The following is a 16801-nucleotide window of genomic DNA, read 5'->3' on the forward strand; positions in this document are numbered from 1 at the left end:
TCACGATTCGCTGCTTCCGCACATGCGTGTGATGTCATTTTGAGCGTCTGCGCATGCACGAGCAACGAAACCCGGAAGTAACGGGTTCCGTTACTTCCGGGTCGCAGCGGAGCGTAACCTGAAAACGCTCAACCCAAAGCTACTTCAACCCCAGGTATGACTGTAAAAGGTTTGATGATGAAGACAAAGGTGCAGTTTTCCATCAACGTAGCTGCACCAGTCGAGCTAAGGAACGCTAAGTCACTCTGGCGTGCACCCCACTCCCATGCGTGCCCCGTCCCCATGGCGCAGTGCGCCTGCCCACCCCAGGTGCTGGCAGGGCTCCCTACACCGCTTCTGGGGGCCCAGGGAGGTGGTCAGACCAGGGAGGTGACCTGGGCAGCTCCTAGGGCTCCTGATCCGTGCCTTCCTGGCCCACCCCAAACACCAGGCCTGACACTTACCCACAAACAAGATGAAGGAGAGTAAAATTACAGAGTTGTATCCAACTAACACCTACTCAGAGCAAATCCACTGAAACTAATAGGCCTAAGTTAGTAGTGTCCGTCAATTTTAATAGGTGTACCCAGAGTATGAAATGGGTTGGATACTACCCATTCTTTTAGCTTTGGGCAGCAAAATAGTTTGAACCAGCCCTGGGCAGCAAATGCTGATGTGGTGTTGAGCCCAGAAAATAAGAGACACAACAAAACACGTAAGTCAATACCTTTCGTGGGCTCAGTTCTTGTTACTGGACCTCTAGTTTATTGTGTGAGCAGGAACTACTGAAACATAAGTCAACTTTCCTGAGGTGATGAATGAGTCCTGGTGGTGTCTTTGGCCAGGCTCTCTCATGGACATAAATGGGATTGGGGAGGGGCAGCCAAAGTTGTTTTTTCCTGGGAAATCACAGGTAAAAATAAATAGGACATTGTGGGGAGCAAGTTTCTGCTGGGGGGGCACACAGAATCTCAGATTATTGAGTACTTTCATTTTTTTCAATAATATTTTCAATAAAATATGCCCCCCCCCTGGTTATGCCCACGGGCTCTCTGTAAATATTTTCATGTTATCTACAGTGGGGCTCGGCTCAGAATATAGGTGTGCCAAAAACCAACAACCCTGGAATGTGATGACGCTTAAAGAGGAGACCTGAAATGCGAGCCGATTGGGTTTCCGCTCTTGGCTTTGCGAGGGAGAAGTGTCTCATTTCCCGGCATAAAAATTGCAGGATGTTTGTAACTGTTCCACTTTGGTGGCCTGCATAAAGAGGCGAGCCCCAGTCTCTGCTCGAGCAAATGACAAGGCTTTGCGGCTGGACATCGTTCGAGGCCCCCTTGACCACTGTCCGCGGCTGCCCTATGGGAAAGTGATGCTGGCAGGGTCAAAGGGCATCAGCAAAGCAAGCAAAGCCCAAGGACGCAGGACAGGAGGAGCAGAATGATGGCAGATCAGAAGTGAAGTGAGTCACTCATCTCCTCGACTGCATTTTTTTTCCCTTTCCCCTGCAGCCACGAAAGAAGTGAGGCAATGAAAAGCTTCAATAGACAGGAAAGTCCCCGCCCAGGAAATGTAATATTACATCCCCTCTTCTGAAAAGTTTTGCTTTAGCAGAGGCTGCCGGGGAGTGGACCCGTCTTGGTGAGTGGATGCAAACCTCTTCCCCTGCGCCGTGCAGATGTTTAAAACTTAAGCTAGGGCTGGAAGGCTGCTTGTGCCGGGGTGGCTGTGGAAAAGATTAGGTTTGCAGGCAAAGATATTTGCAAACAGCCCGGCTGAATTTGCACAAGCAGTTCCTGGCCGCTTTGTTCTGTCTCTCAACACCTCGCACATCCCTCCGCAAGAGTCCTGGGAACAGTAGCTTGTCAAGCATTCTTGGAATTGTACCTCGGGGGGGGGGGAGTGAACTACAGTTCCCAGGATTCATTGCAGGGGGTGCACTTTAAATGTTTGGTGCGTGCAACGCCTCCCTCCTTCAGCAAACCCCCAGTCAATATTCTGAGGGCAAAGGTGTGTGTGTGTGTGTGTCTAGGGTGGGGCAATTGAATTCGCAAGCCACCCTGCAACTCCTTCCAGTTGTAGTCAATCATTCCTCCCTCCTTTAAGCTTTCTAAAAACAGTAGCTAATGGGACCATCACAAAAAAGGGGGCTGCCCACCCCTGCCGTTTCTCTGCCCCTGGTAATTCAAGTACTAGCATAACCTCCATGTGTATTTCCATTTTTGTGGCTGGCTGATTCATCACAGCTTCCCCGTTTTCAGATAAGACCGAAACAAGTGGGGACCTGCAACAATTTGCAGTGTATCCCCAGTTCCAAGCAGTAGCTTGGAGCAAGAGGAGTCTCTTAGCCCATTGCAGATGGGATCAAGTGGGACCAGTTTTCTTCGTTCCTATTCCTTGAGGCCTTTCCCGGCTGCATTAAAAGGATCAGGTAGGAGATGGAGAGAAAGAGTTTTGCCCTAATGTGTCAGGCTCCAGAAACCCTTCCCCTATTAAGTGCAAAGACTATCTTTGCCTTGAATACAATGCACAGAGCATGAGATCTGCCCCTGATCTAGGCGTCTGTTCCAGCTGAGAGCTTGCTTGCTTTAAAATGGGGAAGTTATCCTCAACTGGCCCAACTGCCCTTCCCCATTGCAACAGATTGGCACCCCCCCCCATCAGAAGCTATCAATGTGGCAATGGGTGGCATGTGACCAAAGCATACTTTTCGGAGCTTAAAGCGCATTACAAAACCCAAGGCTGGCTGCTTGAGTCATTTCCATGCCCCTGGGACATGATCAGCCACAGTTGGCTGCTAACTTTGCAAATAAATTGCTTCAGCAGACTGAAAGGCAGTACTTAAACCTTAGGAACATGAGCCCTGCTGAATTAGATCAAGGTCTTTTTGGCCCGGCGTCTTGCCTCCCACGGCAACCAGTCAAATGCTTCAGGGAAATTCTAAGGGTAGTATGAAGATCATCCCCCACAATGGAGTGCAAAAATGCTCCCCTTGACCTTGACATTTAGCCATTGTAGCCAGTGATCACAAACAAACCTGGCCACTGTCATCCACCTCCAGGCTAGACTACTGCAGTGCACCCTCTGTGGGGCTGCCCCTTAGGTTGACCCAGAAGCTGCACCTAGTGCAAAATTGCGTGTTCTGACTGCTCATTGGGGCAGAATATTGCCGCACTGCTGAAAGCACGCTGGCAGAAAATTTCTTGCTGGGCTAAGTTCAAGATGCTGACGCTGGTACCCAAAGCCTCATACAGCTCAGAAGCAGGATTCCTAAAATGCCGTCCCCTGTGTACCCAACTGATCACTGTGCTCTGCAGGAGAGAAGGACACCTCAGATACCATCATATCAGGAAGCCTGTTCTGTATGATATAGTTATGGGACCTTTTAGTGTGGTGAAACCCACCCTTCAGAACTCCCTCTCATTATATCTCAGACAGGGCCATATTTGTCTTTTGGGTGCCTTTTGGACCTACCTTTTCCAACCAGTGGAGATATATTATCCCAGCTTTTTTCTTCATTGGGCTAGGAACTGTATTTATATATATATGTTTTTATTGTTGATGGGTTTTTTTATTGTTGAATCGCTTTGGGATGTTTCATGGGAAGCGATTCATGAATGAATGATGAATTAATTAATTGAAGTAAACCAATACTCCGGGAAGTTGTCTAATCCCCACCGGAAAGCCCTTTGAGCCAGTGGCCCTCGCTACTTTCCGTAAGTTTATTCGCCAGCAATGTCTCTATATTAGTGGCCGGGTATTCCATGCTGCACAGAATATCTTACATAACGGAGGAAGGAAGGAAGATCAAGAATGAGACTCAACCAAAGATGGGGGACCTGGGATGGTCCAGTTGTATCATCAGCATCAATTGGATTTATTACCAGGTCTTCACTATTAGGTCCCAATTACAATAATATAAAGCTACAATATTGTAACAAACAGAAATTATATAATATCAGTTAGGGATGTGGGTGGCGCTGTGGTCTAAACCACAGAGCCCTAGGGCTTGCCGATCAGAAGGTCAGCAATTCAAATCCCCGTGATGGGGTGAGCTCCCGTTGCTTGGTCCCTGCTCCTGCCAGCCTAGCAGTTTGAAAGCACGTCAAAGTGCAAATAGATAAATAGGTACCGCTACGGCAGGAAGGTAAATGGCATTTCCGTGTGCTGCTCTGGTTCGCCAGAAGCGGCTTAGTCATGCTGGCCACTTGACCCGGAAGCTATACGCCGGCTCCCTCGGCCAATAAAACGAGATGAGTGCAGCAACCCCTGAGTTGTCCGTGACTGGACCTAATGGTCAGGGGTCCCTTTACCTTTACCTATAATATCAGTTGAAACAATTTGCAACCAGTTTACACTAACACATACTGTATCTGTTAGGTGTCAAAGGCCAGTGAGAGAGCTGTATCTCCAGAAATTGACAAAGGCTGTATAGTGAAGGTACCAGACACAACTCTGTAGGTAGGGAATTCCACAGTTAAAGGGCTGCCACAAGGAAGGCCCTGTCCCAGGTTGGCCATCCCCGAGCTTTCAAGGGCAAATGAACTATGAGAAGGTAGCCCCTGCTGATCTTAACATGCAAGAGGGAATGTAGGGAAGGATGTGGGGTTCTCCCCCCAAAAAATATTTGATACACATTGTCATCTCAAGTGCACCCAAAGAGACATGTGGTCCAAAATCAAAAATTGCTTAACCACACCACTGATTCAACAGTCAACTTTCGATATTCTACTTGCCAAGTATGCCACTTCTCACCGAGCTATGTCCCCTCTGTCTCATTCAGGGTGGTAGCAATCTGTGGGTGGACTACTCTGTTCCAAGCGTGATAACCCTGAAATGTTTCTTTCTCTGCAGATCCCGGAACCATGTACACAGCAATCCCCAAAAGGTAATGAACTTTTTTCACTGCCCATCCAACAGCATGTTCCAGACAGGCTCCCTGGAACTGTGTTTTAGTTATTGTAAAATAGGCTAGTTTAAACACCTTTTAAAAAATAATAATAATAATATTAAAAAGCTTGTTTACTATGTAGGGCACTCCCAGACTGTTGCTGTTTTCGGGTGGGATGGAATCACAAACCTGGTAGATTTAAGTCGCACAATTATATTTGGTTGGGAGGTCTTGCGCAACAAACCCACTCCCCTGAAATACTGGACTTTTTGCAATAAGGAAAGTGATGTAGAAATGCCCTGGAAAGTGTGGAATGTTTGACACAATGTCATCTAACCTCCCTGCAAACAAATCAGAAGAAATACTAATCAAATCTCCCTGTAGACAAATTGGGATGAATGTTCAATAAACAGGTCATCAGGAAGCACTCATAGTTTTTTTCTCAGTGGAAGGTTCCCCAGTCTGAGGTTCAGAAGGTAATTGGCTCTACCACTGTGCTACCATTTTGCATCTGACTCCAGCTCATGGACCTTGAGATGCTAATTAAACAAACAACAAAGTAGATCCCAACATGCATCATGTAAACAGTCTGTTTTCCCTCTTTCCTCCCTCTTCCTCTCTCCTCACCCGGTTTCACCTTGTATCTCAAGGGCAGAGAAATGGTGCTTTTTCAAACCTGTGATTCAGCTACATTAGTAAAGCAAAGGCGTTTTAAATGCTTTCTAACACTGTGACACCTGATGGCGCTGTGGAGTTCTGTCTTTCTCCAACGTGATTTCCCATTAAGAGGTTTTCCTGAAATGTTTTTGGGGTTTTTTATTACTCTTGAGAGTCCCATGGACTGCAAGAAGATCAAACCTATCCATTCTGAAGGAAATCAGCCCTGAGTGCTCACTGGAAGGACAGATCCTGAAGCTGAGGCTCCAATACTTTGGCCACCTCATGAGAAGAGAAGACTACCTGGAAAAGACCCTGATGTTGGGAAAGATGGAGGGCACAAGGAGAAGGGGACGACAGAGGACGAGATGGTTGGATAGTGTCTTCGAAGCTACAAACATGAGTCTGACTAAACTGTGGGAGGCAGTGGAAGACAGAAGTGCCTGGGGTGCTCTGGTCCAGGGGTCCAGGGGTCACGAAGAGTCGGACACGACTAAACGACTAAACAACAACAACATGTGTCTTGATCCAGCCATGGTTTGACTCCAGCTCTCATCTGGTATCAGAGTTACTTGAATAATGCAGACAGAGTCCAGAGAGAAAAGAAACTGATAATACTTTATTGGGTAAACAACAAAAAAGCAGTAAATAAGATGGGAAGAAATAAACAGATTTCTTGCCTTATTTACTGGCCTTGTTCAGAGTAGGGCATACTCCCTCAGAACTACACAGACAGAGCACAAATGACTTCAGCAAAGATCATGCCATTCTGACTGGTTGCAAGGCAACATTTCCTCCACACACACCCCCCCCCCCCGGTCAGCTGAATAATCCTTGCTGTTGTACTTCCAACATCATCTGTCCCAGCTATCATGGTCAATGATTAAGAATGATGGGTAGTTGTAGTCCAACAACATCTGGAGGAGCACAGATTCCCCAACGCTGATCCATCCCTTTTCATCTTGTCCTCTTTGAAGTCTCTCTTCCTTTTCGCTTCTCCTTCTCTACTTGCATCTTACTGCCTGTTCCTTTGGTCTCATCCTATCCTGTCCCTTCTGCCTTGCAATTCATTGCTTTCTTCCTTTTTTGCATGGCAGTGGCTCACCCTTCGATGTTTCGGTAAAAGAGCCAGGCCTCCACATCTGGCGAGTGGAGAAGATGAAGCCTGTGTCGGTACCAGAAGAGATGAAAGGCATCTTCTATTCTGGGGATTCTTACCTGGTTCTTCACAATGGACCTGATGAGCAGTCCAGTGTGCACATCTGGATTGGTAAGCAGCAAGGCTTGGCAGAGATGAGATGAATTATCCATATGCAGAACCCATCTGTGGGCTGATTCAGTAGGAAAGCAGCCTCCATCCACACTTTCTCTTGAGCCACATATTAAAACATGAGGAAGTGACACACATCAGGATATGAAAAAAAGTGAGCTTATAGGGTTGCCATATTTCAAGATCGCCCAAAAGGTTGCCGAGCTTTTTTTTTTTGGCAACACTAGATCTTAAGACACGATGACATGTGTGACACAGGTTGTACCTATTGGAGTTTAGGGAAACCTCTCTCCCATGTTATTATTATTATTATTGGGCAGTGTCCAACCAACATGTCCTGCCGGCACAAGGATTTATGCTTGTGTAACAGGACTTTTTCCTCCTACTCCTTCTTAGTTCTCAATGAGCTGTTGCCTCCCCCTTGGGGTTTTTCACATGCTCCCTTTGAACTTCTGCAGTCCTGAAGGTTTATCTGAGCATGCTCATGCTACGCTCTTGTTTTCCAGTCGCCCTATTTTGGTCTCATTTCTGTCAGCGCTCAACACCCAAGTTTGCTATTTGAGGGAGTGGTATACACGAGAATTATCCTGGGAATATCCATCAGAAGTGGAGCTGGAACGATTCCTATCAAATAACTGCTCTCTCCCTGTCACCCAGGCCAGAACTCCTCCCGAGATGAGCAGGGAGCCTGCGCTCTGCTCTCCACCAACCTCAACTTCTTCCTGAAAGAAAAACCTATCCAGTACCGGGAAGTGCAGGGCAATGAGTCCGACATTTTCATGGAGTACTTCCCCCACGGCATCAAATACCAGGTAAGACAGGCCCGACCTAACCAGTTTTTCAGGTTACTGCCTCGATCACCTGCCAATCATGAGCACAGTCCCCTTATGAAAGAAAGCTTAGGCCACAAATCACATGCACATTTGTTCCACATTTATCTGCCCAGGCTGGATAAATTTGCATATGTGAAGCAGTAATTCAGTCTAACCTACCTCCTAGGGATGTTGTGAGGATGGAATGAGGAGGGCAAGAAACCCACATCCGCCACCTTGACATCTTTGGAGGGCAGGCAGGCCATAAAGATGCTCAAGAGCAGGGGTAGGCAACCTAAGGCCCAGGGGCCAGATCCGGCGCAGTTGCCTTCTCAGTCTGGCCTGCAGACGGTCCAGGAATCAGCTTGTTTTTACAGGAGTAGAATGTGTCCTTTTATTTAAAATGCATCTCTGGGTTATTTGTGGGGCATAGGAATTTGTTCATATATATTTTCAAAATATAGTCTGGCCCACCACATGGTCTGAGGGATGGTGGACTGACCATCCTACTGACCCCTGCTCAAGAGAAACAGAAAAGTTGAGTTGGGGTGTGCACAGTGCTTTTCTTCTAGGGGAAAAAATGTGCTAGTAGCCTTGAGTGCCCCCGGGGGGGGGGAGCACTGGGCGTGCGAAACCAAAATAAGCAGCGGCGTAGCGTGGGTTGTCAGCACCCGGGGCAAGGCAAGTAATTTGCGCCCCCTAACCCCTAACCTGCCGCCGCTGCCAGCTTCTTCTTGCTGCTGCCTGAACTGGGGTATTTACAGTAAGGCAGCCACGGTGGCGGCGGCGGGTCCGTGTCAGGTGATCTGAGGCAAGTTGCCGCTGGCGCTGGCGCCCAAACAACGCCGCTTGCCCGGAGGAGCAGGACAGAGAGGCGAGGAAAATGCAACATGGCCCAGCAGCTGCAGCGGCGGCGGCGGCGGGGCTGTGAGGAGGGGCTGCCTGGCGCGCCCTCCGCGGCCCTGACGCGCGGCGAGCGCTGAGAGCCGCTGCCTGCCGGACGCCTTCAGGCTGGACGCGCGCACAGCTCGTCGGTTCCGCGAGACATGGGGCTCTGCTACAGCCTGCGCCCGAGGCTCTTCGGCGACTCCGGAGGCGGCGAGCGCGCCTCCCAGATGTTGCGGCCGGCCCCCCCTGCACCCCCACGCTACGCCACTGAAAATAAGCAAATAACAAATTTCACAAACACCACACAAATTCATATGACAAAGCTTACAATCACAAACCTTAAAAGTAAGCTGCTTCTTGTGTCTCTACAGCAGCCTTTTGCCACCCTGGCACTATCCAGATGTTTCGGACTACAACTTCCTACACTGGCTGGGGCTGATGGGAATTGTAGTCCAAACACCTGGATGGGTCCAAGGGGGCAAAGGTTGCTCCAGACTCGCAGTGTTTCCCAACCTTGGGTCTCCAGCTGTTTTTCAGACTACAATTCCCATCGTCCCTGGCTACCGGTCTTGCTAGCTAGGGATGATGGGAGTTGTAGTCCAAAAACAGCTGAAGACCCAACGTTGGGAAACACTTATCTAGAAGAAATGACAAACAACCGATGCATTTTGACCAGGAGCTGGTCTTCTTCTGTGGTCTAGTAATAACACAAAAACCACCACGTATAAAACTATGGAAAGCCCTTATTCTAGCCAAATCTGCCAAATTCAGGGCGGCTGGAATAGTGTAACAGCAGTGCCACCTGTAAACGACTCAGAAATTGCCTCTTTAAAAAGGCTAGAATGTGGCATTAGATAATTTGGAATTTAAAAGATATAAAATAGCGTGGTGTAGTGTTGGACCTTGAAGACCAGGCTTTGGATCCCTGCTTGTCTATGAAGCTTCCTGGGTGACCTCAGGCCAGTCACTGCCTCTTGTGATAAACAAATAAACAGCTTATCTCAAGGAGCCTATCCCCTTCACCACCCCAAACTCCAGCATCCTCCTGCTTCCTTGTAGACCTCAAACCTCTTTTGTCTGTGCTCCACAGGAAGGAGGTGTGGAATCTGCCTTTAACAGAACCCAGGCCAGCCAGCAACCCAGTCCTATTCGCAAACTCTATCAGGTGAAGGGGAAAAAGAATATCCGGGCCACTGAAAAAGAACTGAGCTGGGCTAGTTTTAACACCGGCGACTGCTTCATCCTGGATCTAGGAGAGGTGAGCCTGAAAAGAGGAGGAGGGGAAGCCTCTCTCGACCTGTGTCTTCTATTTATAATTGCTGTGTTGTTTTTAGTGTGTGGTTTTGGTGGGGTTTTTTGCATACAGTGGTACTTCGGGTTAATTCGTTCCGGAAGTCGTTCTTAACCTGAAGGGTTCTTAACCCGCAACACGCATTCCCTACATAGGCCTCCCGCGGCCCCGGAAGCAGATTACGTTTGTATCCTGGGGCAAAGTTCGCAACCCTGAGCACCTACTATGAATTGATTTTAGAATGAGTTGATTTTAGAATGCATTTCAATTAATTGATTATGATTTTATGTAAATTGTGTTACTTTTATTGTTGTTAGCCGCTCTGAGCCTGGCTTCGGCTGGGGAGGGCGGGATATAAATAAAATGTTATTATTACTTGCCCAGTTCGTAATCGAAGCGTTCGTAAGTAGGACAGTTCATAACCCGAGGTACCACTGTATTTTAATTACAAACATTTATGTTTTAACATTTTAATGGGGTGTGAGTGTGTGGGTGGGTGTTAAATAGGGTTGCTTATCTTTTAATGTTTGCTCCATTTGCTTTTCGCACATAAACCGCTATTTTGGCATTTCAGTGGCACATAAATAATGTTAAGAGCATAAGAGGAGCCTGCTGGATCAGGCCAAGGGCCCATTTAGTCCAGCATCCTGTTCTCTCAGTGGCCACCCAGATGCCCTTGGCAAACCCACAAGATGGACCAGAATGTAAGGACCATCTCTCCTCCTGCAGTTTCCAGCAACTGGTTATCAGAAACATTATTGCCTCCATCATGGACAATGTTGATGGTGCTGTGGGGAAGAGAGGGGGAACATACAAGTTTGGAATATGGGCTGGCATGTTCTGCTAATGCCCTGTGAATAGGGATGGAAGGAGGCAGCTCTTTGCATCCCAGTTCTGTGTTCATCAACGTCAGCCCTCTTTCCACTGCAATTCAGCTTCCCCTAATTCCAGCATAGTCTGTCTTGCTATTTGCTATTCAGTGGTACCTCGGGTTACAGACACTTCAGGTTACAGACGCTTCAGCTTACAGACTCCGCTAACCCAGAAATAGTACCTCGGGTTAAGAACTTTGCTTCAGGATGAGAACATTAATCGCACGGCGGTGGCAGGAGGTCCCATTAGCTAAAGTGGCACCTCAGGTTAAGAACAGTTTCAGGTTAAGAATGGACCTCCGGAACGAATTAAGTTGTTAACCCGAGGTATCACTGTATCTGAAACTTATGCAATTAATTGCATAATCAATTTGAGTAGAAGGGAAGCATCAAAGACGATGCAGAAAACAATGTATTTATTTATATGATGTTTACAAACTAAGAAAAGAACAGCATATGCTCCTACTCGCTTGGGTCATTTTCATTACTGACCCCTGACAAAAATTGCAGCAAGTCTCGCTTCTGTTTCCATTTCCGACAGAATTCTCAAACATCCCTAGTTAGGAGAGTCCACAACTACGTACATTGGGCAGAAAGAAATGTGCTCCTTTGTGTAGGATCAGGGTGGGTGTTCTGGATGACCATTAAGAGTCTGGATGTAATCTTCAACACCTCCCTTTCCATGGAGGCGCAGATTGCAGCTGTAACAAAGGCGGCATTTTTTCACCTCCGGCAAGCTAAGCAGTTGGCTCCTTACCTCTCTCGCCCTGACCTAGCCACTGTGATCCATGCAACGGTCACCTCCAGACTGGATTATTGTAACTCCCTCTACGTGGGGCTGCCCTTGAGACTGACCCAGAAACTCCAGCAGGTGCAGAATGCTGCGACGAGACTCCTTACAGGATCCTCGTTGCAGGATCACATTCACCCTGTGCTATACCAGCTGCACTGGCTCCTGGTGGAGTACAGGAGCAGGTTTAAGGTGCTGGTTTTAAGCCTAGGACCCTCGTACCTACGGGACCACCTCTCCTGGTATGTCGCACAGAGGACCTTATGGTCTTCAAACAAAAACATCTTGGAGGTCCCGGACCACAGAGAGGTTAGGCTGGCCTCAACCAGAGCCAGGGCTTTTTCGGTTGTGGCCCCGATCTGGTGGAACGCTGTCACAAGAGACTAGGGCCCTGCGGGACTTGACATCTTTCTGCAGGGCCTGCAAGACAGAGCTGTTCCACCAGGCCTTTGGCCAAGGCACAGCCTGACCCCCTCCTTTGGTAATTCTTCACAGAACTCTAGCCCAATGGTTGCCATCAATTTGATTTGAACTGATTTTATAATGAATTGATTTTAGAATGCTGTATTATTTTACTGTTGTTAGCCGCTCTGAGCCTGGCTTCGGCTGGGGAGGGCGGGATATAAATAAAAAATTGTTTATTTATTTATGTATGTATGTATGTATGTATGTATGTATGTATGTTGGGTGGACGTGGGGCAAGGTGTTCTGGCTGCAAATGGATTGAGAAAGTTTCTCCTCTTGGCCTCTCCTTTCAGAACATCTTCACTTGGTGTGGCAGCAAATCCAACATCCTAGAGCGCAACAAAGCCCGGGATTTAGCAACGGCAATTCGGGATAGCGAGAGGAAGGGGAAGGCCAAAGTGGAGATAATTGCAGATGGCGAAGAGCCGGCTGAGATGATAGCGGTAAGTTCCTTGCAAGAGAGGGAAACGTTTTGGGGAAGCTGTGGGTTGGTGTCTAGGAAGCAGATGGGCATTGACTAAGTTCTCAGCAACAAGCTGGAGCTGGGACCTGTCTTGGTTTGGTGGGATATAAAACCCCTGCCGGAGGAGGGTCTGAGATATGGGTCTTGTTTTGGCTTCTTAATTGAAAGGATCATATTGAAAGGATCAAGGAAGTGGTCTCCCAACAGGGCACACCAAACAGGTATTGAGGTACCCTAAGAGTCTATTGAACACCTCATTACTGCAATATTTGGCAATGACTTTCATGTGTGGACATAGGAGATAAGAAGCTGCTTTGTCTGTCCTCCCAGCTCAATATTGTCTACTCTGGCTGGTAGCATCTTTCCAACATCTGAAGCAGAGCATGGCCTTTTTTATGATCTGCTATTTCAGGGGTGGGGAGCTGGTGGCCCTCCAGATATGTTTGGTTTACAACTCTCATCATTCCTACTCATTGGCAATGCTTTGTTGGGGCTGGTGGGAGTTGGATCCTTTAAAAACAACAACACTAGACAGTGGCGTAGCGTGGGTTGTCAGCACCCGGGGCAAGGCAAGTAATTTGTGCCCCCTAACCCGTGGATTTGCGCCCCCTAACCCCCAGATGTTGCGCCCGGTGCGGCCGGCCCCCTCTGCACCCCCACGCTACGCCACTGACACTAGAGATGCACTGGATTGGACCCGAACCTTCTGTGGGCAAACAATGTTCTCCCCAATTTTAGGAAGTTGCCTTATGCTAGATCAGCCCATTGGTCCATCTAGTTTAGCACTGTCTCCAGGATCCCACACCTCCTTCTCTCCTGCTAGGGATTGAAGAGAAGACCACCTCTCTGCCACTGCGACTCATCCTTTCGTAATTGTCAAGCAAGGCACAGAGGTGGGGTTCTGAGCCCAGAAATGAAACGTCTGGAAGCTGGGTATCAGTATTACCTGCCGCTGTCTTTTTCTAGGTCCTGGGTCCTAAACCAGCTCTGAAAGAGGGCAGTCCAGAGGAAGATGTCATGGCTGATCGGAAAAATGCAATTGCCGCTGTACTTTATAAGGTAACAACCTGTCAGGCTGCTGTTAGCAGATCCTGGATAGTTGCCCAGGAAAGTATAAAGACAAGGGAAAGTTTCTTACTGTCCTTTTTTATGTCAAACTTTACAGAGAGAGGCTATATAACCCAGCATCTTGGATAATGGCGTTGTCCCAAGTGAATCTCCACCCCCCGTCTCTCCCACTTCCTCATTCGTCATTCTCGTTATCTCCTCTACGGGTGCTACTATGTGCCCTCTGTCTTTGAGCTCTTTGCTCTCCTACTTTTAAGGCTCACTGGGTTCTGGGAGATGGAGGGTCTATAATGCTTTCTAATGACAACGTGTCAGTCCGCTGTTGCTCTGGCTATCCCATTACTTCCCAGTTGCCGTTTTGTATCTAGCTCCACCACCATTCCAGCTGCCATTGGGCACTTGGCTCTGTTTGGTGGATCCTAGGGTTCCAATAATAAACAAAGTAGGTCCAACCATCTCAAAGTCCTGCCACACATGAATGGTCTCATGTCAACGAAGGCATTTGCTCCTCTTTTCTTCTCATCTCCCAGGTATCCGACATGACGGGGAAAATGAGCCTGACTAAGATCTCGGAGTCCAGCCCATTCCGCCAGGACCAGCTCATCACAGATGATTGTTTCATCCTGGACAACGGGCTATGTGGGAAAATCTACGTTTGGAAAGGTGAGACACGCAACGCACTGCTATGAGAACGGCCTCAACACTTGGTGTTGGGACTCTGTGAGTCGGAAAGGGATCTCCTAACAATTCTCAACACCCTTAACAAACCACAGTTCCTAGAAGTCTTTGGAGGAAGCCATGATGGTCTAATGACAGATGGTTCAGATTTCATAGAATCATAGAATCATAGAGTTGGAAGAGACCACAAGGGCCCTCGAGTCCAACCCCCTGCCAAGCAGGAAACACCATCAGAGCACTCCTGACATATGGTTGTCAAGCCTCTGCTTAAAGACCTCCAAGAAGGAGACTCCACCACACTCCTTGGCAGCAAATTCCACTGTCTCTTACTCTTACTGATTTAGGAGAAGGTTTTCTTTCTTCCTAAGAATATTAGTCCCCCCGTCCTTCCCAGTAAACACCAGCTCTTCTCTGCTTGCTCTCTCTCAGCTCTTCTGACCTGTCCTTTTCCATCTTTCCTCGAAAAGGCCTCCGAGCAAATGAGCAGGAACAACAGGCAGCCCTGAAGGTAGCTGAGGACTTCATCACTCAGATGAAGTATCCCCTGAACACACAGGTAAGCAAGCAGAGGCTGTGTGGCCTTATCAAAGTTTCCAGAAGGCTCTACTAAATGAAGGAAATATCTCCAAACTTGGGCAATGAATGGCAATTTCATTGCCATTTACTCTGATCCCAGTGCGCTCCCACCATGGGCATTTGAGGCCATGCACACTTTTGTTAGCCACAACCCACATCTATCCTGTAGTTTATTGAGGAATGCTGCTGCTGGGTGCATTTTCCCTCAAACCACCTTCTATCTGATTTGAAAATGAAAGCCATCGTTAAGTTGAGGTGTGCACATTTGAGACAGCTTTTGCACACGTGCAGGCGATATCTTTGTGAAGAGGAGCTGGGGGGGTTGCAGGTGTGGGGAAACAAAATATGCAATGTGCTTAAGACCCCCCTTCTTTCCCCCCCCCCCTCTGGTGTGCACAGCAGTGTGCAAATACAACTTGAAATGCAGTGGGGTAAAAGAAATTAGCTGCACTTCAAGCCCTTAGGATGACCGAATGAGACCTGGGAATGTTGCAATGTGCTTGATCACTGGTGAAGCTTAAGAGCAGCCCTGATGGAACAGACCAAATGCCCACCTAGCAAGGGAGCTTGGTTTGCACAGGGCCCAGGCACAGGGACATAGCTAGCTGCTCTGGCAGCTGGAGTGGCGGGGGGCGAGCTGCCCACGGGGGCATCGTGGCCCCCAGTGATCTGCCCAGGCCCCACGCTGCCGTTTCAGGCAGCGCAGGGCTCTGAGCCACTGTGTAACTCCCAGGAGAGACGCGTGGCTCAGGCGCGCTGCAGGCCAGGCTCCACGGTAAGTGCCACCCCCATGGTGTGCCATTTTGTCACACACACCCTCAAGGATGACACCTGGGGTGGACCGCAGCGCCCGCACCCACCTGAGGCTGAGCAAAATCATCTGTAATGTAGAGAGAATGGGTAGAGTAAGAGTTTTTTCTCATAATATTAGAGGCTACAGAAGAGGCATTGTGGGAAATATAAATAGTGGCAAGATGCCACAAGTTGGCACTGCTTAGAGCATTGCAGCTGTCCACTGCAACAAGGTAAGACTGCCAGGGCCAGAGGAGGAAGCCCAGCAGAGGGCAACTTGCCCTGGCCCTCTCAAACCTAGAAGCAGCTTGGCCCATTTCTTTGGCATTGCTGGGGAAAAGAGGGGAGAGGTTGGAATAAAGCTAATGCTTGTGTACCATTAAAGGTAAAGGGATCCCTGACCATTAGGTCCAGTCGTGACCGACTCTGGGCTTGCGGCGCTCATCTTGCTTTATTGGCCGAGGGAGCCGGCGTACAGCTTCCGGGTCATGTGGCCAGCATGACTAAGCCGCTTCTGGCAAAGCAGAGCAGCGCACGGAAATGCCATTTACCTTCCCGCTGGAGTGGTACCTATTTATCTACTTGCACTTTGTGCTTTCAAACTGCTAGGTTGGCAGAAACAGGGACCGAGCAACGGGAGCTCACCCCGTCATGGGGTTTCGAACTCACCGACCTTCTGATCGGCAAGTCCTAGGCTCTGTGGTTTAAGCCACAGAGCCACCCGCATCCCTATGTGTACCATTACACCAGGGCTATCCATCTTGGTACCCTCCAGATGTTTCGAACTCCAGCTCCCATCGGCCCCAGCCAGTATGGCCAGTGTTCAGGGATGAAGGAGTGGGAGACCCATAATAGAAGGGTGCCTGCCATGGGTGTCCTTTTCTCACGCACCTTTATCCTGTTTTCAGGTGGAAATCTTGCCCCAAGGCCGCGAAAGCCCTCTCTTCAAACAATTTTTCGTAAACTGGAAGTGAAACCGAGTCGACATCGTGAGCTGGAAATATTTGGTGCATGTGCCTTACATATCCTGTTATCGACCATTATGCCTTATTAAAACGGAGCCACTGTGGCCTAACCTTCTTCTTTGGTCGGAAGCTATGTTTTCGCTCATTCACAGCATTCCAGGCACAGAAAAGGGGGAGGGGCTGTTGCTTGGTGGCCGGACACATGCTCTGCATGCAGAACATCCCATGTTCAGTGCCTGGCATCTCTTCTTTAAAAGGCTTTCAGGCTGAAGGAGAAGTGAAAGACCTACACTTGCCCAAGACCCTGGAGAGCATCTGCTGGTCAGAGTAAATAATTTGGGGCA

At 48.6% G+C, this 16801-nt stretch overlaps 1 protein-coding gene across 5 annotated transcripts; it reads left to right on the top strand.

Moving 5' to 3' along the window:
* The first annotated feature begins 1274 nt into the window (after window positions 1-1274).
* CAPG (capping actin protein, gelsolin like) lies at window positions 1275-16572 on the top strand. Of its 5 annotated transcripts, none has more exons than XM_081891117.1 (10): window positions 1275-1441; window positions 4834-4867; window positions 6625-6797; window positions 7455-7609; window positions 9588-9755; window positions 12209-12358; window positions 13345-13437; window positions 13977-14109; window positions 14592-14680; window positions 16401-16572. In XM_081891117.1, the coding sequence occupies exons 2-10, from the start codon at window positions 4845-4847 to the stop codon at window positions 16464-16466; spliced, it is 1050 nt and encodes a 349-aa protein (XP_081747243.1). In that variant the 5' UTR covers window positions 1275-1441; window positions 4834-4844; the 3' UTR covers window positions 16467-16572. The 5 variants fall into 5 exon arrangements, with proteins under 5 accessions (XP_081747243.1, XP_081747241.1, XP_081747242.1 ...); XM_081891115.1 differs by lacking the exon at window positions 1275-1441 and adding an exon at window positions 1474-1620; XM_081891116.1 differs by lacking the exon at window positions 1275-1441 and adding an exon at window positions 1500-1618 and having other exon boundaries at window positions 4829-4867.
* Window positions 16573-16801: the final 229 nt, after the last annotated feature.

This window comes from Podarcis melisellensis (genome assembly GCF_964234715.1).
Source record: "Podarcis melisellensis genome assembly, chromosome: 15".
NCBI lineage: Eukaryota > Metazoa > Chordata > Lepidosauria > Squamata > Lacertidae > Podarcis > Podarcis melisellensis.

Excerpts from the sequence above, each read along its gene's own strand:
- CAPG (XM_081891113.1), top strand. The coding sequence starts at position 2,338 with ATGGGATCAAGTGGGACCAGTTTTCTTCGTTCCTATTCCTTGAGGCCT. Across the intron at positions 12,359-13,344 it reads AGCCGGCTGAGATGATAGCG|GTCCTGGGTCCTAAACCAGC; the intron begins GTAAGTTCCTTG and ends GTCTTTTTCTAG. Across the intron at positions 13,438-13,976 it reads TTGCCGCTGTACTTTATAAG|GTATCCGACATGACGGGGAA; the intron begins GTAACAACCTGT and ends CTCATCTCCCAG.